The sequence below is a fragment of the Sinocyclocheilus grahami genome, unplaced genomic scaffold (genome assembly GCF_001515645.1).
Source record: "Sinocyclocheilus grahami isolate Dianchi unplaced genomic scaffold, SAMN03320097.WGS_v1.1 scaffold141.1, whole genome shotgun sequence".
Lineage (NCBI taxonomy): Eukaryota > Metazoa > Chordata > Actinopteri > Cypriniformes > Cyprinidae > Sinocyclocheilus > Sinocyclocheilus grahami.
In genome coordinates this window covers 1,273,823-1,292,117 of record NW_015505320.1, presented here as the reverse complement: position 1 = coordinate 1,292,117, position 18,295 = coordinate 1,273,823, and the positions used below count along the sequence as shown (strand labels likewise).

Genomic DNA, 18,295 nt, shown 5'->3' with positions numbered 1-18,295 from the left:
CCTCTGCTCACTCTAGGCCACCGCCGCCGCCCAGTCTAGCCCGCCGTGTGTGACGCTGTGTGTTTTGTTGTGAAAACGAAACTACTTTGTTTGGTGTTCCAAAAGAGGACACAACTAGAGATCAGTGGTTAAGTTGTATTTACAACACTGTTCCAGAACAGTTCAACCCAAATATTCAGATGTGTGCAGCACATTTTATGGAGGACTGTTTCCTGATCCTGGTAGAGTAGACTACAATGTCGGCTGTTCTGACTCACAGACTGTAAGTACATTTTTTATATTTAAAGGATTTGCCACTGACGATTCAAACGCGAGTTTTTAGCAGTGTAGAGTAGCGTTTGTTGTTTGTCATTTCTCCGATCACAAATGCAGACATGGTTTTATGTTTACACGGCGCGATGCAATGCGTAAAAAGACAGTATAAGTCATAATAATCCTTAATTATGTCCCCACTGGCAGTGTTGCCAAACCCCTCCCTCAGAAAATCTCTAGAACCACCCTCAAAAGTCTCAATTTTTCACAAAAAGTCGCCAAATATGAAAACAAAGTAAATACAGGTAAATTTGGTAAAGGTAAAGGAAAGTATATATATAAATACATATACTGTATATATATACTTTACAAATGATAACAGTATAAAAAATATAACAAAAGATTAAATATAACAAAAAATTCTGAAGTGAAATTAGGAAATGCTTGTGATCTGCAAGCAGCAACATCATATGACCCCTTTAAATGAACATTCACAATATTATTTTTTATTGCATTTTGATTAAAAGAAAAATGGAGCCTTGATGAGCAAAAGGCTAAAAACGTTACTGATTACAAAATTAAATGGTAGTGTGAACTACTAGTAAAATGTAAGCCAGAAATGACCCCAAAAATGCCCCCAGTATTCAGTGACTAGATAGATAGATAGATAGATAGATAGATAGATAGATAGATAGATAGATAGATAGATAGATAGATAGATAGATAGGTTCGAATTCTAGTTAATGGCATTGAAAAGAAAGTAGGACTATAGACACGATTTAATTATTTACTAAATAGCAATAACCTAATGATATATAGTTATTTTATGGAATAAATGTTTTAGGCGGCTTGCCATACTTTGTAACATTCATTGTATAATTTACCTTAAAAATATACGAAAAATCAGTAAATACTGTATGGGTCCTTTAAATACACACTGCACACAAGTATTTTTCCAGTTCCAGAGCAGCTGGACGAGAATGCATGGCACACCCGGATGACGGAAGTTGCGCTGTACTATGAGGCTTATGGACACATTTGTAAATGTTAGTTACAGCTTAAAGTTACTCGTACAGTAAAAGACCTCGCCTGGTTACCAACGGTTACATCGTAAGGTTAAACAGAAGAGGAAGAGCGGATGAATTAGGCACTGAGCAGCCGGCAGGCTTCGGCGTTTGAGATTACTGCGCTGCCAAAGGTAAGATGATGAGCCTGGGATCAGATGCTGGAACGTCTGCGCACAGAAACACAGGCTGACAACACTCGGGATCTATACGAACTTGAATTTTGCCATCAAAAAGTATCATAATACTCCATTTAATCACAAACAGATGCAGTGTACCACAAAGCAAGAGATGTTTACATCTTTTGCAAACGACGAGAGCAACGAGCAGCGCTAATTTATCGCAGTTTTCAGATATTTCATGTCTTTCCTGTCGTTATCACTTGGCTGTTGGCGTTTTATCAGCATTATAGTGCATGCGATTTTGCTGCGCACACAGCGTTTGTGTTTGAAAATGGTGGATCGAGGAAAGTGTCGATACATGAACACATGCACTGCGCTGTAAATAATATATGAAGATGGCTGTATTAGATGTCAAAACGATAATGAGATGTGGAATGCGTTTTGAGAGGAACGACCGTCACAGAGACTGAAGGCCGTTGTGCGCATGCGGGCGTGAATGTAGTCAGCATGGGAAGATCTGAAGTGAAGGCAGGTGTATGTTCCTCACCTGCGCCAAAGGGGAAGTAAAGTGACAGGCCCAAATTATCTGTAAACTAGGCACTTAGAACAGTAAGTAAAAGTGCAGACAAAAATGACTGATTTCTTGAACACAACACTGTTTTTGTTCATACAATGTGAGTATATAATGACCATTATATATGTCATGCTCCAAAAGATATGCCATATATACATTAAAAAATTATTCAAATTAAATCTTTTAGCCAGTAAGGATGTCTAATTTATCAAAAGTGGCATTAAAGACATAATGTTACAAAAACATTTTTTTGTTTGTTCTTTTTTATACTTTGTATTCATAAAATAAAAAATGTATTACGATTTCTACAAAAATATTTGGCAGCACAATTGTTTTCAACATTGATAATAAGAAATGTTTCTTGAGCATGAATGCAGCATATTAGAATGATTTCTGAAGAATCATATGACATTGAAGACTGGAGTAATGACAGTATTACTGTTTTTACAGTATTTTTATCAAATAAAATGCAGCCTTGCTGAGCATAAAGGGCATCTTTTAAAAAAAATTATTTAACCTATTTTTAGTTTAAATAATTCTTTGTTTATTTAAAGTGAAACCAGATAAGATCTTTCACAGAGTTGCAATTAATATAAAAAAAAAATTGAAGTCAAGTTTATGTACATATATGCAATTGAATAAAGTACCAAGAAACTGCCAGTCCTTGGTTAGTGCTGGTTCCTCTTTCAATTTCTATGAAATGCCTCTCTCAATCTCTCTGATTACAGAAACAGTCATGAGTCCCTCAGTGCGCTTACAGGAAATGATCCGGGTCATCCGTAGTGCCCGGACACAAGGTGAGGAGAGGGGCATCATCCAAAGAGAGTGTGCGGATATCCGAGCGCAGTTTCGCCAGGGTGACAATGGGGAGCGTTCACACAGCCTGGCAAAACTACTCTACGTGCACATGCTGGGTTACCCTGCACACTTCGGCCAGGTGACTGTCCACATGTGTGTGTAATTGCACTGATGGTTTTACATCTTTGATTATGGATACATCACATCATGCCACCTCATTTATGTCGTGTCTGTGCATCCTTCTCCCTCTGTACTTTACATTATGTTTTTGTTAATTTTTGCACCTGTTATATATCTTTATATGGTGATAACTTTAGTATTGTCTCCCACAGATGGAGTGTGTACGTCTGATTGCCAGCCCCAGGTACAACGAGAAGCGGATTGGTTACCTGGGAGCCATGATGCTCCTAGATGAGAAGCAGGATGCTAGTTTACTGATTACCAACTCAATCAAGAAGTAAATACTTTACATATTTTTAAGCAGAACGCTTTTTGTAATTTCTTAATATTTTTTTATTTAAAAGAATAGCTTGCACAAAAATGAAAATTTACTCACCCTCAGCCCAGCCAAGATATAGATGAGTTTGTTTCTTCATTAAAGGGGTCATATGATGCGATTTCAAGTTTTCCTTTCTCTTTGGAGTGTTACAAGCTGTTCGTGAATAGATAAGACCCCTAAAGTCGCAAAGACTAAAGTCTCAAACCCAAAGAGATATTCTTTATAAAAGTTAAGACTCATCCACACCCTCCTAAAACACCTCGTTTAAACACTCCCCCACATGTCTACGTCACTTTGTGGGAAGATTTGCATAACACCGCCCATGTTCATACAAAGAAAGAAGGTGTAACTTTGATTCTCGCTGTAGTATTGTTGCCGCCACCGCCATGTCATGGAGATGCTATGTGTTTCGTTGTGAAAGCGAAACTACTTTGTTTGGCCTTCCAAAAGAGGACACGACTAGAAATCAGGGGTTAAGTTGTATTTACAACACTGTTCCAGAACAGGTCAAACCAAATATTCAGATGTGTGCAACGCATTTTACGAAGGACAAGGACTGTTTCCTGGGAGAGTAGCCTACAGTGCCAGTGTTCCGATGAATTCAGTTCCCCTGTTTCCCCTTCGGAGCGCATGCTGACCCTATACAGTCTATGATGCTGACAAATAATGCTGACTCACAGCCTGTAAGTACATTTTCATATTTAAAGGATTTGCCACTGATGATTCAAACGCGAGTTTTGAGCAGTGTAGAGTAGCGCTTGTTGTTTGTCATTTCTCCGATCACAAATGCAGACATGGTTTTATGTTTATGCGGCGCGATGCCACGCAACGCGTAAAAAGACAGTATAAGTCATTATAATCAGTAATTATGTCCCCATTGGATACAACAAATGCCTAATTTATAATGGGTTTTATTGGTTTTGTCTCGTTGCGCCGGGACACAGCATCATAGTATGGTAAGTGGTGTAACATTTCTGTTACACGCTTGAGGAATTTAGCCAATCACAATGCACTAGATAGCTGGCCAATCAGCGTACACCTCGCTTTTCAGAACGATGAGCTTTGTAAAAATCGACGCGTTTCAGAAAGTCGGGGCATAGAGGAGAAACAATAATGTACAGTATGTGGAAAATAATGTGTTTTTTGAACCTTAAACCGCATAAACACATTTTATTACACCAAATACACAAAATAATGTTATTTTTTAGCAACGTCATTTAGCAAACCGATTTGAAGAAATTTATCATTACATCACTTGCTCTCCAGTGGATCCTCTGCAGTGAATGGATGCCGTCAGAATGAGAGTTCAAACAGCTGATAAAAGCATCATAATAATCCACAAGTAATCCAGTCCACTCCAGTGTAGGGCTGGACGATATGGCCAAAATTTATATCACGATATATTTCTTAATTTCGGTCGATACGATATAATTCTGATATCGATATGAACACTATTAAAAAGCCTCATAAAAACGGCCAAGAACAGCCACAACAGATGTCTGTACCTACAAACTTATGAAAAATTAATTTGTATAATATTTATATAATTATTAATGTAAAATATAATATTTTAGGGAAAAAATGTCGCAAATAAATACATGTTCACCTTTTATTGGTATTTAGCCTTCATACAAACAAGAAATGTGAAATCACTGTCAAATAAATCTCAGACTCTCCTTATTTATATTAATATTGTTTACTTCAAACTATAGGCTAACATACCAGTCAAAAGTTTTTGAACAGTAAGATTTTTAATGTTTTTTAAAGAATTCTCTTCTGCTCACCAAGCCTGCATTTATTTGATCCAAAATACAGCAAAAACAGTAACATTTTGAAATATTTTTACTATTTAAAATAACTGTTTTCTATTTGAAAATATAATTTATTCCTGTGATTTCAAAGCAGAGCTTTAGCATCATTACTCCAGTCACATGATCCTTCAGAAATCATTCTAATATTCTGATTTGCTGCTCAAAAAACATTTATTATTATGATGTTGAAAACAGCGGAGTAGATTTTTTTCAGGTTTCTTTGATGAATAGAAAGTTCAGAAGAACAGCATTTATCTGAAATAGAAATCTTTTGTAACATTATAAATGTCTTTATCATCACTTTTGATCAATTTAAAACATCCTTGCTAAATGAAAGTAATAATTTCTATAACATAAATTTTAAAAAGAGCTTTTGAATGGTATAGTGTATAATGTTACAAAAGCTTTTTATTTCAGATAAATGCTGATCTTTGGATCTTTCTATTCATCAAAGAATCCTGAAAAAATGTACTCAACTTTTTAAAATATTGATAATCAGCAAATCAGCATATTAAAATGATTGCTGAAGGATCATGTGACACTGAAGACTGGAGTAGGCCTACTCCAGTGCATCAATAATGTCTTGTGAAGCAAAAAGCTTTGTGTTTGCAATAAAAATTTTTTTAACTTAGAACCGCTTTCTCTCTCATTCTGACGGCACCTATTCACTGCAGAGGATCCATTGGTGAGTAAGTAATGTAATGCAAAATTTCTCTAAATCTGTTCCGATGAAGAAACAAACTCATCTATATCTTGATGGCCTAAGTGTGAGTAAGATTCCAGCAAATGTGAACAATTCCTTTAAATATATTTGCTTTTATGTTATATATACACATTTTCTTTTATTTATTTGCTTATTATTTTTTATGTGCTTGTATTTAATGTAGTTCAATTTTGAATCATTATTCTGACGGGCCATTTTATCTCTGTCGTAGTGACCTTTCCCACAGCAGTCAGTATGTTCAGTCTCTGGCTCTATGCACTCTGGCCTGCATGGGTTCAGCTGAGATGTGTCGAGACCTGGCACCAGAGATCGAACGGCTCCTCAGGGCCTCTAATTCTTATATCAAGAAAAAGGTCAGTTCGTGACATTTTATGTCAGTAAACTTACAGTTTAAGTCATGTCATGTCAGCACCCAAACTAGCACAATCCTGCTAAATCATGTTTTTGTATCTGTGTTGCGTTGATAATGATTAATGCTTTAGGCCACGCTGTGTGCCGTTCACATAATAAGAAAGGTCCCAGAGCTTGCAGAGCTCTTTACTCCTTCAGCAAGGACTCTGCTCTCTGAGAAGAACCATGGTTAGTGTTTCTTTTTGCAACCTATGCATAAACATAAAAAGTTTGTACTATGTGAGGTTTATTTAATATGCTTTTTGTAATAATTGCCTGACTGTTTCCACAGGGGTTTTGCATGGGGCTGTAGTTCTTATCACTGAATTGTGTAAGCGTAATCCTGACACTCTTGATCAGTTCCGCAAGGTAATTCAAGTGAAATTTCTCTAAAACCTTTACTTTAACTACTCCGATATACAGACTATTTTCTTCCCATTTTATTAGACTGTTCCTGAGCTGGTTCAGATTATGAAAGGTCTTGTGACATCCAGTTATTCTCCTGAGCACAATGTAGCTGGAATCAGCGACCCTTTTCTACAGGTCTGTTGGCTACAGTCAAACTCAATATCACTCTTTATTAGGCTACAACATCATTTCTACATTTTATAGTAAACTCTATGAATATTATGATTTTATTGGTCTCGTTCTATCCCTCAGGTTCGCATTCTTCGATTGCTAAGAATCCTGGGTCACAATAATGACACGGCTAGTGATGCCATGAATGACTTGTTGGCACAGGTACAGCAAACCAAACACACCCTGTGTAAGGTAGTTATGTATATTTAAAGCAGAGTTTATCATGCTTGATCTTGGTGATTCTGATGCACAGGTGGCTACAAATACAGACAGCAGTAAGACTGCCGGCAGTGCCGTGCTATATGAAACAGTCCTAACTATCATGGACATCAACTCAGAGAGCGGGCTTAGGGTTGGTCACAATTTCATATACAATTTAATATTCAATTTTATGTTGAGTGGGGTTTGATTTAAATGGGAGCATGGACTGGAGTTTCTGTAGTTTATTTTGGGTCTTTAAATGCATCTGATTTATGCCTTTTAAGGTGCTAGCTGTAAATATTCTGGGGAGATTTCTGCTTAATAATGACAGGAATATTCGGTAAGTTTCTGCTTTATTTTAATGCTTTAATATTTAAAAGAATGAAAATGTTAAATCTTAATTAAAGTAGATCTAACAATTTTATTTTATCATTTAACACCACATACATATTTTGGTGTTAAATGATCTGATTTAAATGGGAGCATGGACTGGAGTTTCTGTAGTTTATTTTGGGTCTTTAAATGCATCTGATTTATGTCTTTTAAGGTGCTAGCTGTAAATATTCTGGGGAGATTTCTGCTTAATAATGACAGGAATATTCGGTAAGTTTCTGCTTTATTTTAATGCTTTAATATTTAAAAGAATTAAAATGTTAAATCTTAATTAAAGTAGATCTAACAATTTTATTTTATCATTTAACACCACATACATATTTTGGTGTTAAATGATAAAATTACTCATATATTCATTACTGCTGTGAACCGATTATACTTTCTTGTCATATTTGAGTTGGCTTATCAGAATGGGTTATACATGTTATGCAGAGGCAAAAGGTTAGCCAAGATTTTTATTTATTTATTTTTTAAAGAAATTACTTTTCAACAAAGATGGATTAAATTGATCAAAATTTAGAGTAAAAACATTTGTAGACAGTAAAGTTTCAAGTTTTATTATTATATTCAAGTTTTTTTGAACTTTCTATTTATCAGCAAATCCTGAAAAAATGTTTCAAAGTTTCCACATAAAGATTAAGCAGCGAGACTGTTTTCAACATTGATCAATTATTTCTATAATGTGTCATGTGATACTGAAGACTGGAGAAATGTCTGCTGAAAATTGAGCTTTGCATTCACAGAAATATAAACTGCATTTTAAAACGGAAAACAATTATTTGAAATTGTAATTATATTTCACAATAGGACTGTCTTTATTTATTTTTGATCGAATGAATGCATGAATTATTTGGTGAGGTAATAGATTTCTTTCAAAAACATTAAAAACTCTCATTGACAGCACATTTTTGAACAGTAGTGCATCTTCAATTTTAGTCAGTGTCCTTTTGGAATAAGTGCAGATCTATTTCAGAATTTTTATGAAATGATTCAAATCAAATTTGGGTGTCAGTAGTTCACATAGACATATGTGACCCTGGACCACAAAACCAGTCTTAAGTCGCTGGGGTATATTTGTAGCAATAGCCAAAAATACATTGTATGGGTCAAAATTATAGATTTTTCTTGAATTAAAATGTTAAATCTTAATTAAAGTAGATCTAACAATTTTATTTTATCATTTAACACCACATACATATTTTGGTGTTAAATGATAAAATTACTCATATATTCATTACTGCTGTGAACCGATTATACTTTCTTGTCATATTTGAGTTGGCTTATCAGAATGGGTTATACATGTTATGCAGAGGCAAAAGGTTAGCCAAGATTTTTATTTATTTATTTTTTAAAGAAATTACTTTTCAACAAAGATGGATTAAATTGATCAAAATTTAGAGTAAAAACATTTGTAGACAGTAAAGTTTCAAGTTTTATTATTATATTCAAGTTTTTTTGAACTTTCTATTTATCAGCAAATCCTGAAAAAATGTTTCAAAGTTTCCACATAAAGATTAAGCAGCGAGACTGTTTTCAACATTGATCAATTATTTCTATAATGTGTCATGTGATACTGAAGACTGGAGAAATGTCTGCTGAAAATTGAGCTTTGCATTCACAGAAATATAAACTGCATTTTAAAACGGAAAACAATTATTTGAAATTGTAATTATATTTCACAATAGGACTGTCTTTATTTATTTTTGATCGAATGAATGCATGAATTATTTGGTGAGGTAATAGATTTCTTTCAAAAACATTAAAAACTCTCATTGACAGCACATTTTTGAACAGTAGTGCATCTTCAATTTTAGTCCGTGTCCTTTTGGAATAAGTGCAGATCTATTTCAGAATTTTTATGAAATGATTCAAATCAAATTTGGGTGTCAGTAGTTCACATAGACATATGTGACCCTGGACCACAAAACCAGTCTTAAGTCGCTGGGGTATATTTGTAGCAATAGCCAAAAATACATTGTATGGGTCAAAATTATAGATTTTTCTTTTATGCCAAAAATCATTTGGATATTAAGTAAAGATCATGTTCCATTAAGCTATTTAGTAAATTTCCTACTGTAAATATATTCAACTTAATTTTCGATTAGTAATATGCATGGCTAAGAACTTCATTTGGACAACTTTAAAAGCGATTTTCTCAATATTTAGATTTTTTTGCACCCTCAGATTCCAGATTTTCAAATAGTTGTATCCAAATATTGTCCTATCCTAACAAACCATACATCAATGGAAAGCTTATTTATTCAGCCTTTAGATGATGTATAAATCTCAGTTTCGAAAAATTGACCCTTATGACTGGTTTTGTGGTCCAGGGTCACATATGTGGACTGCAGTTGCTTTAGACAAAAGAATACATGTTTTTTTATATTTCTTATGTAATGTAAGTATAATGTAAATTTAGAGCAGGAAATATAAATTGTAAATTCATTTTCACAACCCTCACTACAGTACGCTGTCATTTTCTGTCTCCTCTCATCCATTACAGCTACATTTCAATGACATCTCTCCAGAAGATTGTACAGACGGACCACAACGCAGTGCAGCGGCACAGAGGCACCATTGTGGACTGTCTGAAAGATCAAGACACCTCAGTGAAACGGTACTGTAAGTCCTAAAAAGTGAAGATGCATAGAAATTACAGACGTACAAATGGTCGTGTAATTACAGTTATCCATTCTGCTCTTTTTCTTTTGCAGTCGTGCACTGGAACTGTCTCTTGCCCTTGTGTCTGCCGTGAACATTCGCTCAATGATGAAAGAGCTCCTCATTTTTCTTTCATTCTGTCCCCCAGAGCTTCGATCTCAAACCGCTTCTGGCATCTTCAACGCTGCTGAAAGGTATCATCAATCTTTTGTACTTCATATCTACCTGTTAGTTTCATTCATTATATGTCTGCATGGCTGTGGCTCAGCCCTGTTCATTTTTCAGTGTTTCTGTCCTATTGAACACTCACATCTGAGCAAGCACCTCTCAAACGTTTGCTCTCGTACAGGACAATGTCCAGTGAGTTGGTTTCTGTAAGGCATGCCTACGTTTAATGCACATTTCCATTATTTGATTAACTAGCAGTGTCAGTGTACGCTAATTAAAATGTATGAGCTCAGTCTTTGCTACGTTGTAACGTTTAGCTCAGTAATCACTGGTCTGCCCATTCTAAAACACATAAAGTAGTAATCCCGATGTATTGCTTTTTTGTGTTATGTGTTAACTTGTCTATTTTTGTATATGTGGCAAGTCACAGGCAATGAATAGCACTTGTCTTTGTGTCTTGGTCAGGTATTCCCCTTCTAAGCGCTGGCACATTGATACCATCCTGCATGTACTCACCACGGTAAATAGCCACTGCTACACAACCAAACCAGTTACATAACTCCTAAAATACGACGAAAGTTAACCCATTCACAAATAAACAATGACGTTCAGTCTGTAAACACCAGAGTGTTTAGTTATAGTTCATCCAAAAAGGCCATAATAATTGTCATTCATTTCAACGCTGTATTATTTTATTTCTTCTGTGACACACAATTGGACATCTAAGGCACAATGTTAACTATCATTTCCGCACAATGAAAGTAAATGGTAATTTTTAAATGCCAAGATGCAAAAAAGCATTATAAAAGTGGTACATACGATTGGTGTGCATTATTTAATGTCTTCTAAAGCCATAATATTGTTTGGTAAAATCTCCTGAAACTCACTTTCATGTTTCTCAGAAAATGTACGTAGCCCCCCGCACATGACATGCAGACGAAAATATATCTGTCATAGCCACAAATTAGGAAATAGTTAAGGAAAAACTTTTTTAAAAATTAAGAATTTTTTTCCCTCCTTTCAATCGTGGGCACGAATTAAAAATGTGTTCCCATGACTTATTAATTCGTTCCCTTGTTTTATTAAATTATGGCCACATTTTACTAATTCAAGAGAAACTAATTAATACAACATGATTTACCAAAACAAGGGAACAAATTAGTACAATGTGTCCACGATTTAATTAAAACAAGGGAACGAATTAATAAGTTGTGGGAGTCATGTTCAGGGCTCTATAAAAATTGAGTTTGAACAGCATGAGAGAATCAATCATTTAAATTGAAGTGATGTACACCTCTCTCAGGCAGGGGGCGATGTAAGAGATGAGACTGTGCCCAACCTCATCCAACTCATCACTACTGCATCTGAGCTCCACTGTTACACTGTTCACAAACTCTATAGAGCACTTGTAAAAGATATTGCACAGGTAAGGAAATGTTTCTTTGCTTGTAAGTCTTTAAACTATATGTGACCCTGGACCACAAAACCAGTCTTAAGTCGCTTGGGTATATTTTTAGCAATAGCCAAAAAAACATTGTATGGGTCAAAATTATCGATTTTTCTTTTATGCCAAAAATCATTAGGATATTATTAAGTAAAGATCATGTTCCATGAAGATATTTTGTAAATTTCCTACGGTAAATATATCAAAACTTAATTTTTGATTAGTAATATGCATTGCTAAGGACTACGTTTGGACAGCTTTAAAGGCGATTTTCTCAATATTTAGATTTTTTTGCACCCTCAGATTCCAGATTTTCAAATAGGTGTATCTCGGCCAAATATTGTCCTATCATAACAAATACATCAATGGAAAGCTTATTTATTCAGCTTTCAGATGATGTATAAATCTCAATTTAAAAAAAATGTACCCTTATGACTAGTTTTGTGGTCCAGGGTCACATATTAGATGTGTAAGTGGCCTTTTACACAAGATGCATCTTGAATCTTGAAACGTGAATGTGCCATGCGTTTTGACCATTGAGCATATCTGGGCCATGAATACAGCATTTTTAGGATGTTGAATTTCACTATTTTGAATGCAAGAATATGTCCCGTTTGAAAAGTGTCTTTTTTTCAAGCATTTTGATTTATATGTGCCCTTTGTAAGTGTTTGTGTGTAATAGACAGTTTATCTTCATAGCAATCCTTGGTCCAAGTTGCGTGCTGGTGTATAGGAGAATATGGAGACCTGCTGCTGAAGGGCGAATGTGAGGAGATTGAGCCTCTGCAGGTAAACGGAAATGAAGATTATATAGAAAAGTAAATAGAAAGCATTTGTGGAGCGCCAATCAGTGTCAGTATAGAATCGGTATGAATCTGGCAGATAATTTGATATATTTAGTGTTGTTAGTCACTTACGGAAAATGATCCAAAATGACCACAATAGTGCCAAGTTGTTCTCATTTTGGAGTATGTTGAATATCATGTAATTAAATAGCAATGTACATGAATATGCTAGTTATTGTGGTAGGGCTGAGAGTTGCATGCTTCTGCATGTAAAATGTAATAGTAACTATTAGTTTGTCAGCAAGATAAACCCCATCTGAGAAGTTGTGTCTCACAAACTTAATCATAATCATTTATCCTTGAAATTAACCAGTCAGATTTAAAAATATGTAGTTTTGCACTTCTTAGACTATAGTATGAAATTACTATGGTACTAATATCTGATGCCACTCCTGTATCACCACAGTATTTGCTTTGTAAGGGGCAACTAAATTGAGTTGTGGGCCTTTTCTGTCGCTAGGTTACTGAGGATGACGTCCTGGATGCCTTGGAAACAGTTTTGCAGTCTCACATGTCATCGCCGGCAACCAGAGGCTTCGCACTCACTGCTACCATGAAGCTGAGCACTCGCATCACAGACAATGTCGAGTGAGAACATTGCTTGTGTCGCTTTTGTGAAACACTGGCAAGAATGCACTATGAATTTAATATGAGACATAATGGGAATTTAAAAAATGATGGATGCACCGATATTATCATTCTGGCCGATAATTCTTTAAAAATGTTACTGTATTTTTTGTCTTAATATATATGTATGTTTTTTTAAATGCTAAAAACTAGTGCTATATTTGATGGTGTTGTTCACGTATTAGTGTTTTTTTCTTCAAAATTTTTTTTAAAATAGATGCTATTCTTTTGAATTTCCTATTCATTGAAGAATCTGAAAATGTTGCTTTGCTGTTACAAGAATAAATAAGTTTTCTAAGTTTTTTAAATTTTAAAATATATTAAAATAGAAAACATTTATTTTAAGTCGTAATAATATTGTTATTGTATATTTTTTATCAAATAAATGCAGCCCTGGGGTATAGCTAAAAAAAAAAAAACATTCTATATGGGCTGAAAACGGTTACGTTATTGAATACGTTCATCCCTAGGAAAAAATCACTCAAAGATAAGTTATTGTACATTGTTATTTGTGTGTAGATTCTGTAGTCTGTTTGGTCTTACATATTTATGTTTTTCTCTCAATCAGCCGAATCAGAAGTATTGTCAGTATTTACGGCAGCTGCATTGACCTGGAACTACAGCAAAGAGCGGTTGAATATAATGCACTCTTCAAGAAATATGACCACATGAGGTACCGCTGTGTGTTTTCGTAGTGCATTATTGTTTATTAAAAAACATCATGCATGAATGGTGCTGCTCTTCATTGTCTTCCTCTCAGAGCTGCGGTATTGGAGAGAATGCCTGTGATGGACAAGAACTCACCTGGCTACACTAATGGAGACACACCAGGAGAGATTAAAGAGCCTGACACATCCAAACCCAAACCAGTTGAAGCTGGTTTGCTTTCAGAACCAGCAAGCCAGGTAATTATTACAGGATATTGTATTTAGACATACAGTAGAACTGCTGAACAATAGTTAAAAATCTTTTTTTTTTTTGGATTTACACTTCTGTTAGGTGTGTGACCTTTTGGATCTCTTGGGTGGGACAGACACACCTCTTCAGCCCAGCCCTGCCCCAACCAGCACTCCAACAACTACCTCTAGCGCAGATCTTCTCGACCTGCTGGGAGGACTGGAGCCGACACCAGGTGAGAACATCGATACCTGAAGAACTCCCCATTCCTCCAGCTCCATTTGACCTATTTGTCCTGAAAGATATACATGTTTGTAGGGCTGCTTATGACTGACAAAAATCATAATTGTCGATTATTCCCTTGAAATTGTAATTGCGATTATTAATTACGATTATCACAATTTACATTGAATGATGTTTATACCATTGTTTGATGCAACTGCATGCCGTATTTTTATATGAAAATAAACAAGCTGAAAACACTCTAACTGAAAAAGTGCTTTTAGTGCTTTTCTATAGTATTAACCCTCAAATGTCAAATATACATCGGATTGGTTTCTTCTTTAAATTATAAAAAAAGTAAAAATATGAATGGTATTATACTAAAACAATGGAAAAACCCTTAAGATAACATGTAGAAAGAAAAAAACATATCTTAAGCGTGCACAATAACATAAGTAGACTTTGAACAATTAATTGCCGCTTTAACCAATTACGTAATTGTGGCATCCACAATTGTAATCGCGATTAGAAATTCGATTAATTGTGTAGCCCTACATGTTTGGGATCATAAAGATTAAAAAACAGCAAGAATGCCATAAATTGATAAGTGGCACTAAAGCAAACATTTACAGTGGTACAAAACATTTCTATTTCAAATGAATGCTGTTTGTTTGAACCAATCAAAGAATTCTCGAAAAAAATGTATCATGGTTTCCACAAAACTATTAAGCAGAAATGCAGAAACATTGCTGTGTTTATGTGCATGTAGTTCCCACTGTGTCAGTCTACGAGAAGAACGGATTGAGCCTGAAGATCCAATATGACAAACAAACAGAAACCGAGGTCACGGTCTCTCTTATTGCCTCTAATTCTACTCAGAATGACATCACCAGCTTCACTCTTCAAGCAGCAGTACCAAAGGTCTATACCCGCTCCATTTTTAAACTTCGCTCTGTTTTTGCACACACAAGCAGCAGATATTAATTTCAGCAGCCATATTAACAGGTTACAGCATTCACACTGTTTACACTTTTTTTTTTTTTGCTTCATGCTGCACTCTGAATCCAAATGATTTAAGTAGTTTATATTCTGTACTTAAGAGTTTTGGTTCCGTTCAGTGTAGATTAATTCCTATTTGGTTCTCCACCACATGTACATTAAATGTCACAATAAATACGTTTTAAATACCTTTAATTTTATCATTTATGGCATGTATTAAAATGAAGTACCTGTTATTATCCAGTTACATTCAGTTGAGTGCATTATAGCTTTGACGATTTTATTTCCCCTGTTAAAAACCCACCGTTTTTATGACTTAAGATGATTTTTATTATCCTTACTTTGAAGAATTGGTCTTTTATTTGATTATTAATTATTTTTAATTTGATTTAAATTGCCTTTAACATACAAGCACCCTGTAAAAATGCTTAATGTTTTGTGTAAAGCAGGCCTTACTATTTCTATTTTAATTTCTCACAAAAATAAATACATTTTTAAAAATCTATTTACACATTTAACTTGAGAAAGAAATTATATAATTCAGAAGCATTTGGATGCTGTCATCTCTTAAAAACAATAATATATTCCTGTTTAGAGTGTTCAGCTGCAAATGAAGGCTCCGAGTGGTAATGTGATTCCAGCACATGGCCTTGGTCAAGTCACGCAGACTGTTTTACTTAACAACCCTAACAAGGCAAGTCTACCCTGCTTTAGATTTGTGCAGCTGTCTTTCTTACTAAACTTATCAGCACTATTTATGCACAAACTTGACTATACTTTTATACCCCCCACAGGTCAGCCTTAAGATGCGGATCCGTGTGTCTTACTCAAATCAGGGTGCAATGCATCAGGACACAGTACAAATTGACTCCTTTCCTAGCACAGCCTGTCAGCCATCAATCAGCCCTTTGTGACAGACCTACACGTGTCCAGAATCTCCATGACTGTCTTTCCTATAAAGATGGAGATCGATGGAAATAGGCAGTTGTCTGTCAACCTCTCTATTATGGACTAAACGCTGTCCCAGCACAGATTTGATACAACAGGTTTTTATGAAGTGTTATCTTGGTTTGAATTGTCTGGAACAAAGTGTGGTTTCATGTGCTGTCATTACTGCACAAGATTAAGACAGTCACACTAATGTACACTATCATTGGATAAGATCCTTTGTGCACTGTCACTAAGTAAGTTGAACTTGAATTAGTGATATCCTTCATGTGTACCTCCATAACTGATTATTCAGAGACTTTCTGGGAACGAACAACATGAGCTGTGAGGTCAGTTGAGCTCCAATTGCCTTACTGTTATCAAAGCCTTTCTCGTCATTTTTACTTTTTTTAGGGAGTAACGCAATATTGTAATGCATTACTTTTAAAAGTAACTTTCCCCAACACTGGTCAGCATCTCTTTTAGGATACAACATTCCTTATTGTATGTTCAAGAGCCGGGGTTATTATGGTTATACTAAAAACACGTTTGTCCCTCGAAATACATAACTTTAACTGAAATAAAATATATATATTTTTAAATTTTTTATTTTTTTTTAAACACAAATGACAGACATACAGCAAAGTAACTAAATGAAAAAAAAAATTATATTAATAAAAAGTACAATACTAAAATAACACTGACAAGATCTGGATGAGGAGAACGAGTTGAATTTATTAATTTTTTTAAAGCAAGATAATGCAAACTAATTTCCTTAATGAGCCTTTATAAGGGAGCAGTTACATCTTAAAACTTAATCAAATGTGTTTTTAAGTGCACAATTTTATACGGTCATATATTGCAGAATGACAGGGCAAAAACAAACTTCAACATGAACTAACATTTCGGTTGTAAACTGTCAATCCCAAGCAGCTGTGATCACGCTAACATGATTTAGACAGTGATTTATGCGAAGCCAAATGTCCACTTTTGGCTTTAAACACCAGAGCCTCTTGGCAATTCTGCTGTTTTGACATACATGATAACACAGATTTCTACTATTTGCAGTCTTAATAGAATAGATTAGAGGAAAGACACTGGGTGACTGCAGGGCCAGTGCAGGTTTTGCCCTCCTCGGAGAGCAAGAACTAAATGCAGGACAGATCCTCCCTGGATCTTGTAGTCAGCAGCAGTCTTCTCATCATTCCTTAAATAAAGAAAGACAGGAGAGATTGGTTTTTGCCCCATGTAGTTGAATTCAAAGTGACGTTTTAATGGGGATCTTTACATTTGTTTTCCGCTGTAAATGAGTCTTTGCTGTTGTGGAGGGATCCCCTCCTTTTCTTCCACCCTTTCTTTGATTCTCTCCACCTTGTTGGCAAAAGAGAAGAACATTCATTTCCAAATACTTCCAAAGATAAAGAAATACGATCCACAATTTTAGCACAACAAAGCATACCTTGTCTGTAGGCTCGATGTCAATTTCTATTTCTTTGCCCGTGAGTGTCTGAACCACGACACAAAAATAATTATTTATGATACATCTCAATCACTCAACTACTAATACAAGACATTATAAATAAACTTGAATTATTCTTCACTTTGACAAGTCGATTAATCTTCTATTAAAAATCAACCCAAATCAAACACCAGCAGTTTGAGCATGTTAATACTGGACAAAATAAACCAGGTTAAGATTATATAAACTCATAGCGGCAGCGACAAAATCACTTACCTTAACTTTAATCAACATATTGATGGCTGTGTTATATATATATCTATAGCTAAAGCGCTTCTACAGGGAAAAAAAACTTTCTGTGTAACCGAAATAAATTCCGGGTGTTTTGGTAGAACGCGATGGTTCCGCTTTTCGGCGTCTTGTTAGATCCAAAATCCCCATAAACCCATGCCGATTTGATATAAAATTGACCAGGTTAAAACAGATTATATAAACTCATAGCGGCAGCGACAAAATCACTTACCTTAACTTTAATCAACATATTGATGGCTGTGTTTTATCTCATACACATTAAACAGAAACCAGATCATATATTATTTAACACTAGTTGTTAAAACCTAATGCAAATGAACCGACTAA

At 35.1% G+C, this 18,295-nt stretch overlaps 2 protein-coding genes across 3 annotated transcripts; one reads left to right on the top strand and one right to left on the bottom strand.

Annotated features, from left to right (window-relative positions):
* Positions 1-1,216: 1,216 nt before the first annotated feature.
* Positions 1,217-16,603, top strand: LOC107591391 (AP-1 complex subunit gamma-1-like). Its single transcript, XM_016280556.1, has 22 exons — positions 1,217-1,450; positions 2,741-2,949; positions 3,143-3,267; positions 6,056-6,197; positions 6,327-6,423; positions 6,527-6,603; positions 6,682-6,777; positions 6,895-6,975; positions 7,067-7,165; positions 7,299-7,354; positions 9,911-10,024; positions 10,122-10,262; positions 10,702-10,756; positions 11,540-11,662; positions 12,380-12,469; positions 12,986-13,113; positions 13,721-13,825; positions 13,913-14,057; positions 14,152-14,284; positions 15,041-15,192; positions 15,866-15,964; positions 16,065-16,603. The coding sequence occupies exons 2-22, from the start codon at positions 2,749-2,751 to the stop codon at positions 16,182-16,184; spliced, it is 2,379 nt and encodes a 792-aa protein (XP_016136042.1). The 5' UTR covers positions 1,217-1,450; positions 2,741-2,748; the 3' UTR covers positions 16,185-16,603.
* A 310-nt stretch (positions 16,604-16,913) lies between these two features.
* On the bottom strand, positions 16,914-18,289 carry LOC107591390 (NEDD8-like). 2 transcript variants are annotated; one of them, XM_016280554.1, is made up of 4 exons: positions 18,180-18,289; positions 17,657-17,704; positions 17,486-17,568; positions 16,914-17,404 (listed from the first exon to the last, which is right to left on the bottom strand). In XM_016280554.1, exons 1-4 carry the CDS (start codon positions 18,195-18,197, stop codon positions 17,281-17,283), a joined length of 273 nt encoding a protein of 90 aa, XP_016136040.1. In that variant the 5' UTR covers positions 18,198-18,289; the 3' UTR covers positions 16,914-17,280. The 2 variants fall into 2 exon arrangements, with proteins under 2 accessions (XP_016136040.1, XP_016136041.1); XM_016280555.1 differs by lacking the exon at positions 18,180-18,289 and adding an exon at positions 17,933-17,967.
* Between the last annotated feature and the right edge of the window lie 6 nt (positions 18,290-18,295).